The sequence below is a fragment of the Hippopotamus amphibius genome, chromosome 5 (genome assembly GCF_030028045.1).
Source record: "Hippopotamus amphibius kiboko isolate mHipAmp2 chromosome 5, mHipAmp2.hap2, whole genome shotgun sequence".
NCBI lineage: Eukaryota > Metazoa > Chordata > Mammalia > Artiodactyla > Hippopotamidae > Hippopotamus > Hippopotamus amphibius.
Genome location: NC_080190.1, coordinates 102,435,914 through 102,457,330, shown reverse-complemented (window position 1 = coordinate 102,457,330; position 21,417 = coordinate 102,435,914). Strand labels below are relative to the sequence as shown.

The following is a 21,417-nucleotide window of genomic DNA, read 5'->3' as shown; positions in this document are numbered from 1 at the left end:
CAAAATACATTTACCTCTTCTCCCTCCTAGCCATGGAGGTCTGCTGTCTCCAGTCGCCTCCTAGTCATGGGTAAAGCTGTAGCTCCCTTCTGCTTTGTCCCTGTGCCTGGGCAGGGTTGGGGGAGTTCCTCTACACAGGTAGAGGATGTCTAGTGAACCTGGGGTTCTAGTGACCAGGGTTATTGGCCTCCTTGATCACTAGAAATTGACCAGAGGCCGGACAAGAAATTCAGGCAAGGCTTTATTGGGTCCCCTGCTGCATCAAGAGGGTGCAGGGGCCAGGGTGGAGCTGGTTCCTTATATGGGATGAGGGTAGGGTTGTGTCCAGGAGTCAGGCTGGAGGGGTGGCTTAGGTGCTTCGCGCCCTCTTTTGGTGATGTGTTTAGAGGGCATGCACAGTACCCTGCTTTTGCTCCCAGCCCCCTACTCTTGCTCCCAGCTCTCCAGAAGTGGCAATTGGGTTTTCTGGTCTTTTTGGTCTCTTTGTACCTTGTTGTGCAGAATTTGCCCCAACTGCGCAGTTATTTTTAACCCCTTGTAGTGTCTTTGTATTTTGTTGCACAAGGAGAGGTTTGTCCAGGTACAAACATTGCAGCACTGCAGCAAAGGGTCCTAGGTCCCAGCCTATCTCAAACGCAAACAGAAACTCTTCAAGAGACTTCTTTCTAATGGTTCTAGTTTTACTGACCCCCTCTATGAGAATATGATTCTAATACTAGAGTCTGTCAGCTTGGTACATAGGTACCTCTATAGGTACTTCTGCATAACAAGTGGGAGTGTAACTAGGATTTTTTGGCCCTTCTCAAGAGCATTTGCTGAGAATGATTAAACCTACATCCTTTCTTGAGGATAATATAAGATGTCTAAATATTAGTATTGCATCTGTATGCAAACTCAGGAATTTGAGAAATAACACTTTATTTTTTGTATGTCAATATTTTACCCGAAAGTCCCTATCTTGTGAGAGTAGCAGATAATTCAACCTTGGTCATTCTTCCTCTTGCCCTGCCTGTGGGTGACTTGCACAGTACCAGGACAATCAGGGAAGGCTCAGGAGGTCTCTGTAGTTGACCACAAAATTCAGTGCTAAGAGGCCATTTACATTGTTAGTAGGCTTCCTTCAAGGCCAACAGCTGTAGAGATATGAGAACCCAAGTCTTGGCTTCCAAATAAGCTGGGTTGTTCCGAAAACACAATTAAATCTTGTATTTATAAAGTTCAATGCAAAGGAAATGCTCATTCATCCAGACCTGGCAGTATTTCAGTGTTCACTGATTAACTGAGCTCTCTTCTCCTGTCTACGTCCAAACCCTCTCACCCTCATCCCTGGTCCACTAACACAGGGTTATGGATGATATTCACGATAGCAGGGGACAAGATATAAATTTGCATATTTAAGCATACATTTACAAACATTCAAAGGAGATTATGCATTTGAACACTATTCAGTCTCTGTAAGGAACAAAGATTTTCTGCATTTTCTATTACCTTTGATTTCTGGCAATACTGAGTTTTAACAACCTTTCATAAAAGTCTTTCTGTTGTACGTATATGCTTTCAAACTCAGAACCACTGGCTACACATTATTTTAAAAATGGACGTTATAATACTTGTGTTGATAGATGTTAAGTCTCAAGTTTTTTTATTTATTTATAAGAACACTTTTATGTTTTCAGTTCAAAAGTAATGGAGTCTAAGCTAGAAACACACATAGTGTCATATTTCGTGGACATGTACCCTCTAGCATCACTACAGAGCTTATAAAAATAATAAAATCTTCATTTGTTTCATTCACTTTTTTTGTTTTAACTCTGTCGTATATGAGAGGTTTAGATAGCCCAGATCTTGGCTGGGCTCTATTCCAAACTATGCAAGAGTCAGTGTCTTCATAATTCATTCTCAGGACTGTCCTCTACTCAGAATCCAAAATTGCTTCCCACCCAAAATCAGAAGTAAAGTTCTAATTGAAGTCTCTAATAATCTTCTCACATCCAGTAATCCATCCTCACAACTGCTCTTTTCTTCTACTTCCTCACTCACAATCTCTGCTGAAAGCCTTGTTCACCAAAATCCACTGCCTCTGAGCTAAGTATTTATTAACACACACCTTATCAACTTTGTTGCCATTTTCTTTTGTAATTCTTTATCAGTTAAAGTTTTCTACTCGGTGGTTTGTCTCTATTTCCTATTAGATGCATGAATGCATATTCCAAGACCAAATCGTTTGTCAAGGATTTCTTCATCCAATTTGTGCCTTTTTTCATTTTTCATGTGACTTTGGATGGGCAGAAATTCCTAATTTTAAGGTAGTAGAATTTATCATTCTTATATTCTAAGGCTAGTACTTTTCATGTCTTAAGATTATCCTTCCATACTCTGATCTCATAAATATATTCTACATTTCCTCCCAAAAAATTTATATTTTTGCCTCTCACATTTAGGTTTTTGATCCAATGAGTAATATATTTTTCTGTATGATGTAAGTTAGAGGTCCAGTTTCATATGTGTCCTTGCAATAACCCATTGTTACAGCATCAAAAGTCTATCTTTTACCCATTGATCTGCTGTGTCAGCTTCATCATAATTCAAAAATCAATATATGTGTATGTCAATCAGGGAGTTCTGAACTCAGTTCCATTTGTTCCTTTTCTATCTTTATACCAAAACTGTAGTCTTAATTACTACAGCTTTAAAATAAATCTTGATAAGGCAAGTTTGCCAACTTTTGTTTCCTCAAGTATATCATGGCTATTTTGATGTTTTGCTCTATCATATAAATTTTAGGATCAACTTAAACTCCATACAGACACAAAAAGAGTATTTGGGGATTTATTGGAAATACATAGAATCAATTAATCAACCTGGGGAGAATTGAAATATTTGTTATATCAAGTCTTCCAGTTTCTCTTTTTATGTAAGGTAACTATAAAATCTCCCAATATAATTTTCTCCATAAACATCTTTCAAATTTTATAATGTATTTATCCCCAGGTACTTCACTTTAATGCTATATAATTGGCATCTTTTAAACTATACATTTAAATATGTATTGCTATGTAGAGATATGCAATTAAATTTTGTATATTGGCTTTGAATCCTATTTTATAAACTTACTAAACTCTCTTACTAATTGTAGTAATCTGTGGATGCTTTGGAGTTTTTATGTGGACCCACATATTATCAGCATTATGACAGTTTCATTTCTTCTTTCCCATTTCTGATATTGTTTTCCTATCTTACTTCACTGACTACAATATCCAGTACAATGCTTTATAAACTTGGTGATAGTTAATGCCCTTTTAAATACCTTGATCTTAAAGAATATGTGTCCAGTGTCTCACTATTAAGTATGCTGTAACTATCGATTTTATATAGATATTCTTTGGGAGATGGAAAAGGAAGTTTCCTCTTCTTCTTAGTTAATGATTTTCCCACATATAGATGTTGAATGAGATGAGCATGTGTTTCCTATCCTTTAATGTGAGCACTGTCTCCTGTCCCCTCTGATCCAGAAGGATATGAAAACTAAAGCTTAAGTTCTGGCTTCTACAAATGTCTTCAAGGACCAAGCCAGGTTCAGTGTTCCATTTCCATCTGACTTGCTACCTCCACGCAGACATAGGCTTCTGTGAATGCCTTACTTTCTTGGTAACCCAACGTGTTTTTTAAAAGAGATACATTATGCCATTGCAGTGACATGGCTGGTCTTAGAGACTGTCACACTGAGTGTAGCAAGTTAGACAGAGAAAGACAAATATCATATATCGCTCATATATGGAATCTAAAAAATATGGTACAAATGAACCTATTTACAAAACAAAAATACTGTCACAGATGTAGAAAACAAACATGGTTAACAAGGGAGAAGGGAGAGGAGGGATAAATTGGGAGATTGGGATTGACATATATACACTACTATGTATAAAAGATAACTAACAAGGACTTACTGTATAGCACAGGGAACTCTACTCATTATTCTGTAATGACCTAAATGGGAATAGAATCTAAAAAGGAGTCGTTATATGTATATGTTTAACTGATTCACTTTGCTGTACAGCAGAAACTAACACAACATTGTAAATCAACTATATGCCAATTAAATTAATTTAAAAAGAGATCCATTGTATTTCATCCAGACATTATGGTTGTTTTTACTGATGGGTGGCTCATCCTGCCCCAGACAACATATTTAGTACCCTGTACAAGAAATAGATTGCCTTTCTTTTCTGTCAAAATAATGTCCCTCACTTCTTTCAAAGTTTTCTTAAAGTTCGCCTCCTTTAGATTTTCTTTTTTATCATCCTCTGGAAATTTTAACTTTATCAAATCAAGTTGTTTATGTCATTTCCCAAACCATTACCACCCAAATTTGTAACAGTTTTACACATTTTTTTTTAAGGTTAAGGTTGGTCAGTTATTTGCAAATACTCTTTTGTCATGTACTTAAGCATCTTCTTGTCTTATCTTAGAGACTTTACTTATAGTTTTAGTTCATGAAGGCCAGGAATGTGCTCTCTTTTCCTTCTGATCACCCCAGAACTCTTTAACTGCACATTTCAGTTGCTGAGTGCATTTTATTTTTCCCTCAGTAAACCTGGTATGCTTTACAATTCTACCCTTCTAACATTCCTTTTCTACTTAAGTGGAGAAGATACCAAAGGAAATGTAAAAATTCCTCCTATGAATAAAGCTTTATTCCACAAAAATGTCTATACAAACTGAGACATTCCTGGCAAAACTCCAAGTCAGTAGGATGTCTCATTCCCTCTCTTTCTCAGTCTCTCTCTCCTTCTTTTTTAGTAAGAATTCTTGATCCTCCTACCTTGTTCAACATTTTTTTTCATAGTACTTTTTACCTTCAGATGTATTATATAGTTTTCTTTTAATTAATTAATTAATTTATTTATTTGTTGGCTGCGTTGGGTCTTTGCTGCTGCACACAGGCTTTCTCTAGTTGTGGTGAGCAGTGGCTACTCTTCATTGTGGTGTGCGGGCTCCTCACTGTGGTGGCTTCTCTTCTTGCGCAGTCCAGGCTCCAGGTGCGAGGGCTTCAGTAGTTGTGGCATGTGAGCTCAATAGTTGTGGCTCATGGGCTCTAGAGTGCAGGTTCAGTAGTTGTGGCACACAGGCTTAGTTGCTCTGTGGTAGGTGGGATCTTCTTGGAGCAGGACTCGAACCCATGTCTCCTGCATTTTCAGGAGGATTCTTAACCACTGTGCCACCTAGGAAGTTCCTATATAGTTTTCTTATTTATTATGTTTGTGGTTTACTATCTCTCCCCCCCATAGAAGGTAAGTCCCACCAGGGCATGGATCTAACCTGTTTGATACATGACATAGCTCAAACAGTGCCTGGCCTAGAGTAGGTCCTCAATAAACACTTGTGAATGAATGAATGGCATATAGCATTTATATAAACAAATGGCAAAAAGGAAAATACAACTTCATGATTTACTTTTCTCAAATGGTTTAATATTTTCTTAGTCAGTGCTATTTTATTTTATGCTTCCAGATATCAACATGGCAGGAGAACCCAAACCATACAGACCAAAACCTGGAAATAAGAGGCCCCTTTCTGCACTTTATAGGTAAGTAAGCAAGCACTATTTTTGGATATGTACTAGCAAAAAATTCTTGCAACTTTAAAAGGCAATAAAGCCTATAGAGAATCAAATATTTTGAAGAGCAACCCTTACTGTCACAGTGTATAACAAAATGCTGGTGGTCAACATATAAATATATCAAGCAGCATTGGCAGGGATCTTACCTAATCTTTTCATCTTCGCTTAAATAACCCTTCTACAAGATATTCCTCTAATAAAATTTAATAAAAATCTCACATGACTCTACCTAACAAGTGGTGGAAAGGTTAATATTTGTTAACTACTGCATGCCATGTTCTGCACATATTTTACGTATGTTGTTTAATTTTCACAGCAATCCTGCAATGAGATATCGCTATTCTCATCTTACAGATCAAGAACCTGATATGCAGCTTTTTAGAGATCTTTCCTAGGTCACACCACTGGTAAATGATGGTGCCAATACTCAAACTCATGCTCTCTGATGCCATGCCCTGAATTCTATCCAACAGATCATTCAGCTTCTTTGTTACAAAGGACGTGTTCATTTTACCTCCACTTCACCAAAACAACAAATACAATCCTTCTCTTTTCTAGACGGACATTAATTCTTTTAAACTTTCCTAATATACTTGGATTTGAGTCAACTTAACATTCTGGTCTTTCTCCTCTACATGTCCCAGTTCATCAGTGTCTACGCCTATAATCTCAAATCCAGGTAGACAGAGTAGACTATGCTTAGCATCTTTATTGTTCTATTTATACTTCTATTAGGTTATGGAAAACTCAGTTGATTTGGAAAAGATGCCAAGATTAAACTCCTGGAAATTTTGGTTCTTTAAAAGCAGCCACTTTTGGGAAGAAAAAAAAAAGTAGTGCTCTGCTGCTAAGTCATATGTCCCACTTCATGTACTTTTGCCAGTAGTTTTTGTAATCTAAGTGCTGACTTTGCATCTTTCTCTGTTAAATTCCTTTTTGTTAGACTTAGCCAATTGTTCCAGGCTATTGAGATCTCCTATCATCCAATTTATTTGGTCCTGTCTCAGATACATATCTTCATTCTGTCAGCGTCCACATCCAAAGAACTAATGTATGTGCTGAGGGAGGCCCCCTTTTTCCTGATATTATTTAGATAAAGGGGAATGGAGTTATACATATCAAAATTGATTATATTCTGATATAGCACAGCAAGAAGAGCACTCAAAAGATAGCTTGGAGCTATTTCCTTGTCTTTGTTCTCTGAAAATTAGCATATCTCGTTTTCAGCCACTCACAGTCTCATTTCTCGGACTATAAAATAAAAGGGTCAGAACTAGATGAGTTCTAAGGTCCTTTTCATGCCTAAATGCCCCAGGGTTCTCTAATGTGTGACTATCAGCAATCTCAAAAAATACACTGGAAATATATCTTAAGTGCTCGTCTCATTTTGGCTGTGTACATTTATTTAACTTTAACAAAAATTTTTATATAAAAAGGGAAAACTACAGGACTTAACAAATGTTGATAATCGGTCATAAGGCAGTATTGATGTTAAAGGTCAGAGATGAATCATCAACAAAAGGCAATTGCTGTTTTCTGTACCTTGTTTGAGGTTGACAATGTTTAAAAAACTGAGAAATGCAAATAATTTTTGATCAGATTGATTATTTTAAAATGTATGCATAGAGCTGCAGCTGATGCAGAACTTTTGAAAAGTCATAATTTCAATTATTACCATAAGAAGCTGTCAGTGACTTTTATTCTGATCAAAGAACTACCACTGTCTGTGCAATGATGTTAATTTTTGTATTTTCCCTGTTCTTGGAGTGTTTTGATTTTCTTGAGGGGAATAGAAGCTTATGACCAGAAACAAATATCTTTTTAACTGTTATTTCTCTATTGCTAAGTTTTGTTGAATTGTGAATTCAGAAGAATTAGAAGCAGAAGTTTATTTAAATCTGATATATTGTATACAAATCACATTAGTGGGGAAATGCTTATTTATCCTATTTTTATCTGTTTACACAAAAGAAGGCTGGGATGTTCTGAAATTGCAAAACAGAGGGAACAAAACAGAGTGAACGTGCAGCAGAAAAAGCCCTTTTATACACATGCCCTCTTTCTTACATAAGCTTACTAATAATGATTCTTTACTTTTATGTAGACAAACTGTGTTTTCATAGTCATTATTGCATTTGTTCACCACAGAACTCCACAAGGTTGGTATTATGTGCCTTGCTTTATAGATGAGAAAACTAAGTTTCCAAGGCAATAAAGGATTTCCCCTAAGAAAGGTAACAAGATTAGTAACTGAACTCTGGTTTTCAGCCTTCAGGTCTAAAGATCTTGCCACTTGATCACAGCTCCCCATGTTTACTCAGCTGCTACCATCTAAACAGTGCAGATTCTAAAAAGCAGAGATCCCTCCCACCAAAGCCAATAACCAATTATGTTTCTGTCCATGATTATCATGCCAGCAAGCAGAAAAGGAAAGCTTATACACTATAAGAACCAGAGTTGCCACTGATTGTGTGGCCATAGGGCACAGGTTTTGAGCTTCAAGTTCTTTATCTAACGTGACAGTTGTATAATTTTTCTTGATAGTATAAAATGGAATAATTGAGATGAAAGCATTTAGCTCAGTGTAGGGAATATAGTAGAAGCTTGAATGGGGTGGTTTCTGATTTCCTATTTTTTGCATCTTTGGGTCTGTTTCCTTATCTGTAACATAAAAGAGCTGGAGCAATTTCATTTGTTCATTCATTCATTCTTTCATACAAGGCATATTTATTGTGTGTCTACTATGGTCTAGGCACTGAGGTAGCTGCTCTTCTAGACAAATGACACAGAAAATGCCGAGGCTGAAAGGCAAGGAAGGAGCATAATGAAATAAAAGTAAACTATTTTTATGGTTATAGGTAATTTCCGATTTACCTTTGTTCCCTAAACTACTGTGTCTGTTTACCTATTTACTCTATTGCGGATGTCAGTGATCTGCTATCAGATTTTCTTCTTCACTTATATCCATTTTATCTGCATCATCAACCACAAAGTAGTATTTACATGGAATATTCACTGAGGCATTGCTTTGATTTGTTATGTCTTTTAACAGGATTTTCAATTTAGCCAGGCAACCTCCCCTAAGCATTTGTCATGTGCTAAATTAACATGGTACACATAGAAGACACAATTTTTTAAAAACACAGTTAAGCTTCAATATATTAATATCTTATACATGAGTTAGATATACACATAAATAAGGAACATAAATTAAGTATTCGTACAGTTCTATAAGGAAATAAACGAGAGAGTTATAGATTCTGCCTGGTGGATAGGGAGTGAAAAGTCTGGATGCCACTTGAGCCAACTTCTGAACAAGTAGGTATTCACTCCGCAGACAAAGGGGAAGAAAGGCATGCCAGGCAGAGAACATTTACAGGGACACAGACACAGAGATGAAGATGAGCGTCTCATGGTGAGAGCTGGGATAGACCACTTGGACCACTATGTTATGGTGACTCAGGCTGTCAGCATCCTTATATGGCTGCTTATCAGGCTAAAGACATTTGACTTTTATTCTGCAGGCAACAAGGAGCCATTTGAATATGATGAGTGACTGGAAATGGGGTGTAGGGATCAGTGAGAGTCACAGATATGTTCATGGCTTATAGGGAACGACCACATTTCTTCCTGCCGAAGAAACAGGAAAGGAATGATGAGGAGCAGCAGGGTCAGGTTTGGGGTTGGGGGGAGGAAGTAAAAAGAAATGATTGCAGTCTTGCACATGAATACATAGAGGCAGACAATTCATTAAAATAGCAGTTATAATAAAAATGTCTCCTATTAGAGGCCATTTGTAAATGAAACATAATTAATCATTTGTGAACATTTCATAAATATTAGACCTAGTCCTAATGGTGAATAGCAAATCTATTCTCTAGAAAGAATATTGTAAGTTTTCATAGATTGCTGCTTCAAATGTGCTGTGTATATTATGCAGTGTCTATGGTCCTGTGAAATAATAATTCTCCCCCAGGAAGTGAGTATCCCAGCATGCCAAGTTCCAATTAATGCTAAACAATTGCTAAATGAGAATAACTGTATGATGGTTTTGCTTTTGCTTGTAAAGGAGACAGACCTTTCCTTTCTGATGTGAGTAAACCAAAGAACAAAGTTATTATTTATCAGAGCTGAAGAGCACAGGTTTTAACACTCAGAGGAAGCCCTCTGAGCACAGCTCAGTTAAACACAAAAAACATCAAGTTTCATCCCACTCATTGCATAGATATTACTAGATATTATTCCCAAATACGGCTTTATTGCTGATATACAGTTGATTTTCATAACAACCTTCCCACCCCACAGAGATGACCCTAGGAATCAAGGTTGCTGCTGCAAGTACCTTTAAGACTCCTTAAGGTTGTCACAGGGTAACCTATAGTATTACCATTTTAAGATCACCGCAATTGGAGGTGATAGCCATGAATGCGGGTTACATTATAGGAAAGTCAGTGCTTCAATAGCATTTTATGTTTGCTTGGGAAGTGTGAATTAAAGGGAAGTCACTCTCAATTGCCCAGATGTATGGATGCTCAACTTTGAGTTTTAGAAGTAGACACTGTTTTCGTGTATTTTCTCTTGTGGGTATTGGCAACTACATTCTTCCATGATAGTAAGTTTGTTGCCCAGGGAAGACGGGATCAGGAACAAAAAAGAGATCGCAATTGCTACACATTTAGCAACAAGCGTGAACAGAGTAAGGTGGCTGTGCAGCAAAATATCTCTGGTGATTTGTTTACCACTTGACCTACATGAGTTCTGTTATCATCCTTCATGGTGACTCCGGCACATCATGAGAAAGGGAGACCCTCGGGTGACCCACAATGTCCCATAGAACCTTGACAATACAAATGAAAGCAATAGGAGTTAATTTCAGCTTATGCTAAATACCAAACATCAATATAGAGGAAAAGCAGCCTGGACATCTCCACTGCATTGACTTGCTTTGTTTGCCGAGAAATGTTTACCAATTAGCTATTGATTATTTTATTTATTTTATGTCTCCTTTTATAATGTCAAGGATAATACACATTCACTTTCAGAAGCCTAATGGTTCCAGTGTCAATGCCTCCCTTTGCACTGGTAAAGGCATCCATTTCACCTGCCTGGTCAGGTGAGCCCACTCAGAAAGCCATCTAAGGAATGGGCTCTGTGGTTTTTAAATGGACTGTGAGGAGGACAAGGAAATGTATTCCTATCCCCCATACTGATGCATCCTGTCCTGAAATGGAGACAAGCCCAGCATTGACATGCCTACAAGGTTCAACTTAAAATTCAGTTGTTGCTGGGTCTGTGTAGCAACTGCGATCTCTTTTTCGTTCCTGATCCTGTCTTTCCTGGGCAAGAAACTTACTATCATGGAAAAGTGTAGTTGCCAATATCCACAAGAGAAAATGCACACAAAACAATGTCTACTTCTAAAACTCAAAGCTCAGCACCTATACATCTGGGCAATTGAGGGTGACTTCTCCTTAATTCAAACTTCCCAAACAAACATAACATGTTGTCGAAACAGAAAAGGTTCCAAACACTCATTCTGTGGATGCTTCAAAATCATGCATATGTTTGATGAAGAGAGTGTTAGGCGGCCTGGATCCTAAAATTGGCAAAGCGTCACTGGTGGTTTGATTTGGATCTCTTATTCCTTAGCTTTTTCAGCTGCATAAAGAAAGAAGAAAAGTTTCCTGAAAGATGATATGTGTTTAAGGAGCATGGAACTGTTATAGATGCTCTCCACATTTTAGCTATTCTCATTATCATGATGATTGAAAGAAAAGGTCTTTAATAAAGTATTTTAAAAAGTTATTTAAATTGAGCTGTGAGCTATGATAATGTTGCTAAAATTCACACAATTAACTAAACAGGTTAACATTTCCTATAACTGCCTGAAGAGCAGACTTAAAAAAAAGAATATGCTTACTTATAGTATATCCCTCATATTTCAACACTAAGCAAATGTTAATTTATAAACTTTTTAATGTGAAATGTTTAAAAGAAATGCTCTCACAATACCTATTAAAATAGTTCTCCTGCAGGCAATTCTCTGCTAGGTTAAAGGATGACCTATTTGCAGTCTTCTGTTACGTTTTTAATGCATAAATATCCATGAGTATCTTCTTGTATATAGAGAAAAACACAGTACTGGTATAAGGAGACTGGATGGTACAGTTCCTTGATTCAAAGAATTCATCTCTAAGGCTTTTTGAAAGACTACAGTTCTATTTGTTTGATTTGAGGATGTTTATGATAAAATCAAAAGAAGCAAAACCATACAACCAATTTTAAGAAGAGGTAAGAGCCAAGAACGAGGTAGAACTTGGGAGTAGGGTTGGTGAGTAGGATTAGGCAAATCATACTTAGAAAATGTGTGCAATATAAGGTATTAAAAGTGGGCATCAAACTTAGCTATGAGATTCCTAGCAGTCAATGTGAAAAGGGGGTGTGTGATAATTTACATAATCATCTATTAAAAGAGAGTAAGAAACTGTTTTTTCCCTAACTCTCTCTTCTGGGAGAGTTACTCATCTGATGTGAAATTATCTAAACAGCATAGTAGATACCACCCTCAGTAACAATTATACAATACACACACACACACACACACACAGTTTTTAAATTAATGGGAGTTTTATTATGAAGTCTCTCAACAAAAGCCAAGGATAAACTGCAATAGAACAAGCTACACAGTCTTCCTTTCTTCTTCTCCCTGAGCAATTTACCATCCGGTAACAAACTGCATGAAACTCAAAAACAGTGATGTCCCAAGATGGCTAGATCTGTAGAGCAGCCCCAGCTTAAATCTCCCACGTAGCCACATGTGAGAGGGGATTGAAAACAAGAGTGGGCTGACCTCTTCGTTTGCTTGTCTACTTAGCCCCAGCAAGTGGAAGAAAAAAGACCATGCTTGGATGTTTATGACCTGTCACACAGGGACCTCTTGACCTGTTACAACTCTTTTCTTCTAGCTGGTAATTTTACTGTACTTTAGAAGCTCCTGCTTGTCATGGAATAGTTATTTTCTTTCATTTGTGAAAACAGGATTTTCTGTGGAACCACAATCTCCTCAACAGGACTCAGGTGTTATGGCCTTTGTGTTATATGTTCTCTGTGACTCACCCTGTGTTTTTCATGCTTTGCAGGATTAGGGTGTTAAGAGTTAGAGCACTGACAGTAACACTGCTGGTCCCCATCAGAGCATAGGAGGATGGTGGGCATCTCACATTGCTGGGTCACTGGGGAAGGGCTCCCTGCCGGGGAGGAATGTGCTTTCTAGATTTTATCTTCCAAGCTCTTGCTTGGTCACTAGATGGAGTGTCCTCACTCTCAGTGCTGATTTCATTTGTTTTCATTCTTTTATTTTTTTGATCATTATAGTAACCTGTTATTTTAGCATAGCCCTTGGTAGAGAACTTAGGCTCATGAGCTTCTAATCTAACTTGGTTGTGTTTATTTTTGAAGAGAGAGTTTATTCCTCTTTTACCCAAAAGGGATAGTATCTTTTCCATTTTCTCAATCTATACATTAACTTAAAAATTCCAGGATATGTTGCCCATTCCACAAGGCTACATGGAAGTGAGCATGAAAAAAATTGACATGTGTCTAAAGTCCTATTTTTAAACAAATCAAAGACTAAAAAATTTTTACTGTGGGAGTGGTACCCTCTCTTTACACTGTTTTTAATGTAATTACAAACAAGATCTTCTCCAAACCCAGAAATCTTCTCCACAAAGTTAGTAGAGAAAAGGAAAAAAAAAACCTCTTTTATTATTGAATAAGCATTAAACCAGAATGTGATGCTCATCACAGGTAATCCACTAAGAGATTGCAAAGATGGAAAGAAATCTCACTCTTATATATCATGAAGCAGGTATAACCCATTTCATGTTCTCAAGATATACCATAACTGTTCCTCAAGTAAGAGGCCTGACAGCACTATTTATCAAGCATAGTTCCCTGTAAATTCACCTGGTAATTAGTGTGACCATCTGTGTTAACTAATTGGCAGTTGGCTTTATCCAGAGGAAAATTAACCTTCTCATATCTTTATTGCAAGTAGTAGTTTCACACCTTGGAACACTTAGATTAGACTCCCACCTTCCCATAGAAACTGGGAGATAGGTGTGCTATCTCCCTTGACACAAATTTCAAAGAGATGGGTCCTGGCTCCTAGAGAAAAGACAAGCCTAGGTCATAAAGCCCTATCTAATCTTCAAAAGGATTTATATACATTTCAAAGAAAGAAAAAGTCTTTACAATTACAAATTTTCTAAAGTAAATGCTCAAAAGGAAAGATGGAGAGGGAAATCTCTTCCTTTATTTTCAAGAGGATGTATTAAGTTCTTAGCTTTTTGTCTCAATTTTTAAGTACAATTGAGAGTGATATTTAAGGACTGGCTTGTGTAAGACGGATGGAAAGCTCCTTTTATTAAGCTCCTCCCCAAGAGGTCAACCTTCGTACTGCCTCACTAACTGCTTCTCTCAAGCACTAGGGCTTCTATAACATTCCCATCACACATAGGAGGAAGCTTTATGACCAGACTGACTGCTTATCTTCTAACAACTGGAAAAAAGTAAGAAGAAAAATGTCATGATGTAGAAGAATGTCTGAGCCCATACAAAATGAGGAGAGGAAAAGATAAAATGAATGTGTATAATATAGATGGATATGGTTTGATTAAGGAGAAACCAAATAGCTCTTTTTCCTCTATCGTCTTGTCTCACCTGAACAATGTGACTGTTTTTTTTAAACCATAGGTAGCTATTTTATAAAATTAATTCTATAATTTTTTATAAAAATGTATTTTCCCTGGTCAATTAAAGTTTGAAAATATAACAAACTATAAGTTAATAGAAAATGTTGAGTTATAGAAAGCTTATCTCTGAAGTTTTAAATATGAGCAAATTCTGCACAATAAAAAAGTGAAGTTTATAAGTTTCTTAGCTTTGGTTGGCTCTAAATATATTAATTAGAAAAGAGTCCACAATTTTCTTGTAAATATTATATAAACCTTCTGCTGTCTCTGCACGAATAATTCTTCTGTTAAGTACTGAAAGGGAAATGCTTCCTTTTTTGATATCTAGACAGATGAGGGCAAAAAAAGCAGCTATTCTCACCAGATTATCAGCCAGCTGTGTATGATGAATGTTTTGCACAAAATTTCATTCTCTCGGAAATTAATTGACTCTATTAAACTTTCAAAATTCCTTTCACGTGGAATGATAACATGATTGATACTTCAGCCTTGTTGATATTGTTAAATGTCAAAATAGAGTACTAGGGGATCTCCTTCCAAATTCAGGTACTGAAATGTATTTCAGGTATGTTTACTGTCTGGTGGCATCAAAGGACCAGGAGCTTGTTTTGATTTAAGAACATTACATTCAAATGAAACTGAGTTGCTATATAGTCTGCACGTTGGTATTTGTTTGAAACATGTTCTCTCCAGCAAAATCTCCACTTATGTGTCAGAATTACTCAGTTCTGAAAAGATGTTAGTGGTCATGAGAAGGTGCATGGAATTGGAAGTCAGGAAACCTGCAACCATATCCTGTATCTGCTACTACCTGCCCATGCCAGCTACAGGATGATAAGCGATCTAACCTTTTTTAAGCCCAATTTTCTCACAATAACATGAAGGAATCAAGTTAAACCATTTCTTAACTTACTCCCATTTCTAACACTCTGGGATTCTGCTATTTACTTTCTAATCCAGAGAGTAAAGTAAGGCAAAAGTGTTTCATGATCAAGTTTATGTCTTTATTCCTTCAAACTCTATCCAGTATCTTAAAATAGTCACATCTTTTTGACTTATTCCATTTCTGGAAGTATGTCTAAGTAAATAATCCCAAATATTTTAAAATGTAAACAAATGAAATCATTCCCAGGATGTTCTTTGCAGTTTTATTTATAATATTGAGTAATCTGATTCAACCAAAATATCATATGCTAATGGATATGACTTGTCCACTAGATGGCATGTTCACAAGATATTGAAGTTACAAGGGAAAAGATTGAAGATATGAGTAGGAAAAAAAGCAAAATTTTAGAAACAGCATATATAATAGCATCTAATTATATAAACAGTATATATTATAGAAACAGAAAAACAAAACTACTTACAAAGGAAACAAACCTATGCAGAGAGAAAAATAGAGATCAAAATATTAGCTGTAATTGTCTTTGGACAGTAAGGATATGGATAATATTTTTATTGCAACTTTAGTACCTAACGCAAATTTTCTTTAATGAGAATTTTATAACCAGAGAGAGAGAGAGATTTTAAAAGCAGATTTTATCAGTGGTATATGATAAACACAAAAGCACTCATGCAGGCAAGCGTGAGGACTTTTTGTGCTTGGTGGTGTACAAAACCAGTTAAATAGATACAGCCCTTCATCTTTAGAACTAGACTCTTAGTCACCATGGTTATTAGAAACGTTAATTTTCTAAAAGGGCAACTTCATTAACATTTGTCTTACAGTTCAGCTCAGGCCAACAGCCCTACGTGGAGAGGTGGTCACTGCCAGGGCTAACTGCAGGATTAGGAGCTCAGAGTGCAGAGGGGAAGAGAAGGAGCAGAATGCAGAGGGAAGAGCAGCTGAAGTCATCTGATCTTCAAAAACAAAAAAGTCAAAATGTATGAGCCCTTAAAGTGGTGCAATGAAATAACTAATCAGTAATGCATGGGGATGGCAGTGCTTCTGACTACAGATTAGTGAGCCAGTAATAAGACAATGGTGCCTGCCTGACAAGAACTGTCCCCTTGTATTTAAAGCTGTATTTCAGCCACTTTGCTGCTGCTGCTGCTCTGAAAGGACATAGTGTAGTGAGCTACAAATAGCAACAGAATAGTTTCGAATAAAGTGCAGGTTGTAGTGTGCAGTGTGTGGTACATGACAGAAAGAGAGGGCAAGAGGTTCTGTGTTCCTGACTCTTAGCAGAGAGAATCTATCACTGTAGGACAGCCAGTCATGATGAGTCTGGATACAGTAAATGTATCAGGATGTACTTTTCAGAAAATGATACACCAACCAATAGCTAAATTTGAGAAGGAAACAGAGGATGACCAGCAAAATACAGATAATCATGTGTGGAATAGCATTGTGAGTTGGATTACCTACCAACTGTTACAGGCAGGTTAAGTGCTATTCTTACTAAAAGTATCCACAACACCAGGATACCACCCACGCACAACAACCAAGGTACATGCATGATTCTGATACTGTGGCAATTCTAGAAGAACTTAAGTAGCATTGTAACTTCTAATTTCTTGATTTGCTGAAGACTTTTTTTCTCATTGTTTTACTCTTTATTACCTAAACTCAATATAGCACATCTCATGTTTAGAGGGTTGAGAAAAGAAATATTACATAAGCAATATTTGAAAATATGAATGAAATTGAGTATAAAATAGTTGAAACATGTGGCATGAAAAAAACATAAAGATATTATGAAAGAAATAAGAAATACCAGGCACCCATTTTAACTGAAAAATCAAACATTTTTTAAAATGTAATGCTAAAGAAATAAAAACCAAGAAGGAATAGTTTTGTGTGTAGATGAGAATAATGTTGGCAGGCAGTTATCAAACAGATATTCTATACTCATGCTGGCCAGAGAGAGTTGCCATCCAGTGGGCAAGTTATGAGTACTGGCCATAGACCCAGATCCAGAATTAAGCTCCAGTCTTGGGATATTCACTGAAAAAGGCTGGGAAGGCAACTGGGCAACCCAGTCAGCTGGTCTCCGTGAGGGATCTTGACACAGCACCACTGGAACTTATTAAGAGCCAAGAGAGAAACCAAATGTTAGCCATAACTCAAATTGATAGAGACAGAGAGAGAGAGAGAGAAGGTCAGAGAGAGATGAAGGACACAATAAGAATTTCACATGGAGTCAGCTCTAAGAGTATATGGTAGAATGATGGAGACTTGGAGAAGAATTTCTGATCCCAGCAATTTTGAATGGACCATGCAATCTTAAGCCTGGCAGAATGACTTATCTCTAAACCTCTGTAAACAGAGCTGGTTCAGGGATTGACCAAATTCAGCCTATATTAGAGACACTTAGTGGATTTAACGGAGGAGAAGAAAACACAGATTCACTGATACAATCATTCATCAAGTAAATAACAAAGCACCTCCTGGACTTTGTTCTGGGAGCTGAGAATATACCATCTAACCAAATGGGCAAGAATCCCTGACCTTGCCTTCAAGTGTGAGGTGAGTGACAATAAACAAAAATAAACAATGAAATTAACCATAAAGTAGAAGGTAGGTGTTAAAGAAAATGTAAAGCAAGGAAAGAGGGATAAAGGATTGGGAAGTGGATAAGTATCACAATTTACAATTGGATGGTCCATGAAGACCTAGTTGAGAAGGTAATATATGAGCAAAGACTTGAAGGAGGTGATGAGCAGGTAAGGTTTTACTTGGGAGAAAAGCATCTTGGGTAGAGCAACTAGCAGCACAAAGGCTCCAAAGCAGAAACATGCCCATGTGTTTAAGAAAAAGCAAGGAGGCTGATTTTCCCCAAGCAAATGGAAGGGATTTATTGGGGGCACCTCTCACGTAAAGCCTTGTAGACCATTGCAGTTCTTTGGCTTTTACTCTGAGTGAAATGGAGGGTCTTTGGAAGGTTTTAAGCAAAGGAGTACCATGACAGGACTTAAATTTTAAAGGGTCACTTTAGCTTTATGTTGAGAATAGGTTATGAAAGAATGAGGGAGGAACATGGGAAAACAGGCAGGAGATTATGGTGACTCAGATAAAGTGGTAGCATCTGAGATGAAAACAGTGGTTATGTTATGGATATATTTTGAAAGTAGAGCAAATAGACATACTGACAGATTCATTGTGGACTGTAAGAGAAAGTACAGAGTCAAGGATATTATTATCCACTGCTACATAAAATTTACTGGTTTAAAAAATGTGTTATTTGTCATATCTAGCAATCTGAGCTAGGTTCAGTTGAGTGGTTCTGCCCTGTGTGGTGTCCAAGACGACTTCTGCACATACACATCTGGTACCTCAGCTGGAGCTGGCTCTAGTAGCTCTGGTGGCTGATCATCTTTCTGCACGTGGTCTCTCCATGTGGTAAGCTTAGACTTTATCACGGCACAGTGGGCTCAAATTAGTCAGAGTTTCACACAGTGACTGAGTTCAAGAAGGAAGAAGCTGCTGCCTATCCTAGTAAAATCTGGGTTGGAAATTGCACAATGTCACATCTGTCACATATTCTATTCATCAAAGCAAGACACAAGGCCAGTCCATATACAAGATGAGGGGCATAGACTTCTCTTCTTGATGGGTCGAGGGAAGCAACTGATGAAGTCCAGACTGTTTACCATAGGTGTCTCCAAGGTTTTTGGACTGAGCATCTGGACATATGAAGTTGCAGTTAAGTGAGATGAGGAATACTCACAGCAGAGGTCAGAGCAGGCCAAGGTAGGTGGCAGAAATCAGCAGTGTAGCTTTTGGACATACTAAAGTTGAGATATCTATTAGGCATCCAAGTGAAGATATCAAGTAGACAGTTGAATATCCCATCTGGAGTTTAGTGGAGGTCTGGACTACGTATCCACATCTGTGAGTCATCAGCATACAGATGGTTCTCAAAGCCATGAGACTGGATAAGAACAAACACCAAAGGAATAATTAGAGATTGAAAAGAGAAGAATTCCAAGAACTAGGCTCTAGAACACACTAATATTTGAAGTCAGGAACTAGCAAAGGAGACTCAAAAGAAACAACTAGTGAGATACGTACACTGAGTGGTATGAAACCCATTGGAGAAAATATTTTCAGGAAGAAGTAATCAACTGGATCAGTGCCCTACAAAGGTCATGCTAAGTAGTAATTCACCAGTGGACTCAGCACTGTGGAGACCATTGGACTCTTTAACAAAACTGAATCCATCAGGACTGGGGTCATGTCTAAATCCTACACTTGTAACTCAAGGAGCAGCCCAGGAGAGTCTGGGTCCTGGAATTATAAAGCCATGCTCTTTCTTACAAGACAGCCATAGCTGTAGAGTTAGAGGGACACTGACATGAATCCCTGCCCTAAAACATAACCTAGCCAGTCAGGTGGAACTTTCAACAGAATCCAGGAGGAGGTAATGTTGAGTAGCACAGGCAGACAATTCACACCACACAATTGTGTCAGCATGTGGCCGTGGAGGTCATTAAATTCTGACATTAAGAGCCACAAATTTTTTTTAAACCAGAAGGGTGGGGAGCTGTGTCTGAGAGGGCCTGAGGTTACCAAGATAGGAACTCACGCAGATTATCTGCCAGACAGTTTTGTCACTGGGAAGAGCAGAAACACAGCCAACCAACGCATGCAAACATGAGTCATTGTTTCCAAGCCTGTATCAGACGTTAGCTACAACTTAGGCTAAATGAATTTCAAGAGTTTTACTAAGAGAGGACAGAGGAGAGGGCTGAGGTTGTACCTGGGACTGAAACAGGTGTGAGAATATGGGGCACAGGTGAGCAGTGTGTACTGGAGGGAGGTGGGGTGGTGGGTGGGGGAGGCATGTGAGGACGAAAGTCGACGGCTCATCTCAACCTACTGGGGCAGCCACGCAAATACAAGTATTTTGTCATTTAGCACCATTCACACTCTGAACAACTTATTATGACTGGCAATCAAAAGACCTCATAGAAATGGATTCGCTCTGAAAGCTTCATTTAGAATGGAGGAAAAAGATAAATGACATTAGGATTCTGCGAAGAGCAGGACTGAGGATTGAGATGTGGAGCTGGATAACTCTGTGACTGATTACCTGCCTCCCTCGTCTGTGCTCTTGGCAGATGCACAGTTTCTCTGTAGGACTTAACAGCTACTAGCAAGGAACTAAATAAGACAATTGAAAGAGACCGCTGAACAGCCACTTGCTAGTTTTTCTTAAATTTACTTCCCTTCACTACATACAGTTGGAACTGAGATGAGCGAGTCTTCCAACGTGCAAATAATTGAGTTTGAAAGTATCTCTTTTCAGAAAATCATTTTTCTTATTTTGATAGAAACATCCAGAGTCGTGTGCTTTCCCTTGCAGTGTGAGCTGTGATGAGGTTGATTCTGGAATCACAACAGAGCAAGGCTGAGACGCTATACTCTGCCTTGGCCAAAAAAGCTGCCATCCCTAGCCCAGCACCAACTCCCAGGGCTACCGGAGAAAGCGTTTCAAATCCCCCAGGGGAATCTGCCAGGTCTTACCAGGAGATTCCTCTTTACTCTGCACCTCCGTTCCTCTTGCCATGGCTCATGCCTCCTGGTAAAGTTTCGAAAGAACATTACGCCTGTCCAAGGGAGAGGAGCCCTGCAGCCTCAATTTCCAAGGTGGCAAAATTCATGACTGTGAGTGTCAAAACTGCCACTGAGATCCTTGGTTGATACAACAGCCATCCATTAACTTGTCCCTGCAGTCAGCAGTGCAGAGGGTGGCAACTGCACATAGAATGTATCAAGGGGCCTGATGATAGCCCTAAGCAGAGATTACCACTGGGCACAAAAGCCCTCGAAAAAGGTATCACAGGTAATAAAGGGAAAAGCTTTTTTTTTTTTACTCCAGAGAGATGGAATCCATTGTAGGCAAATTCCACCATAGGAGTGAAGGAGCCTGGCTCTCTACAGCTTTGAGGTGAATTTGACCTCCTCTAATGACCAACAAATAACATATAGGAAAAGGGTAAAAATTTACTATCATATAAAGAACTGAAGGTCTTAATCAGACTACCCGATTTATCATTCTGCTCTGTGGCTTTCTAGGTTATAGATCTTGGGGAAATTAC

At 38.0% G+C, this 21,417-nt stretch overlaps 1 protein-coding gene across 4 annotated transcripts in view; it reads left to right on the top strand.

Annotated features, from left to right (window-relative positions):
* RALYL (RALY RNA binding protein like) overlaps positions 1 to 21,417 on the top strand; it is a 726,682-nt gene that overhangs the window by 582,542 nt on the left and 122,723 nt on the right. For all 4 annotated transcript variants that reach the window (XM_057735922.1, XM_057735921.1, XM_057735919.1 and 1 more), the window contains exon 3: positions 5,512 to 5,587. In XM_057735922.1, coding sequence (XP_057591905.1) covers positions 5,512 to 5,587 — 76 coding nt within the window. The remainder of the gene's footprint in view (positions 1 to 5,511; positions 5,588 to 21,417) is intronic.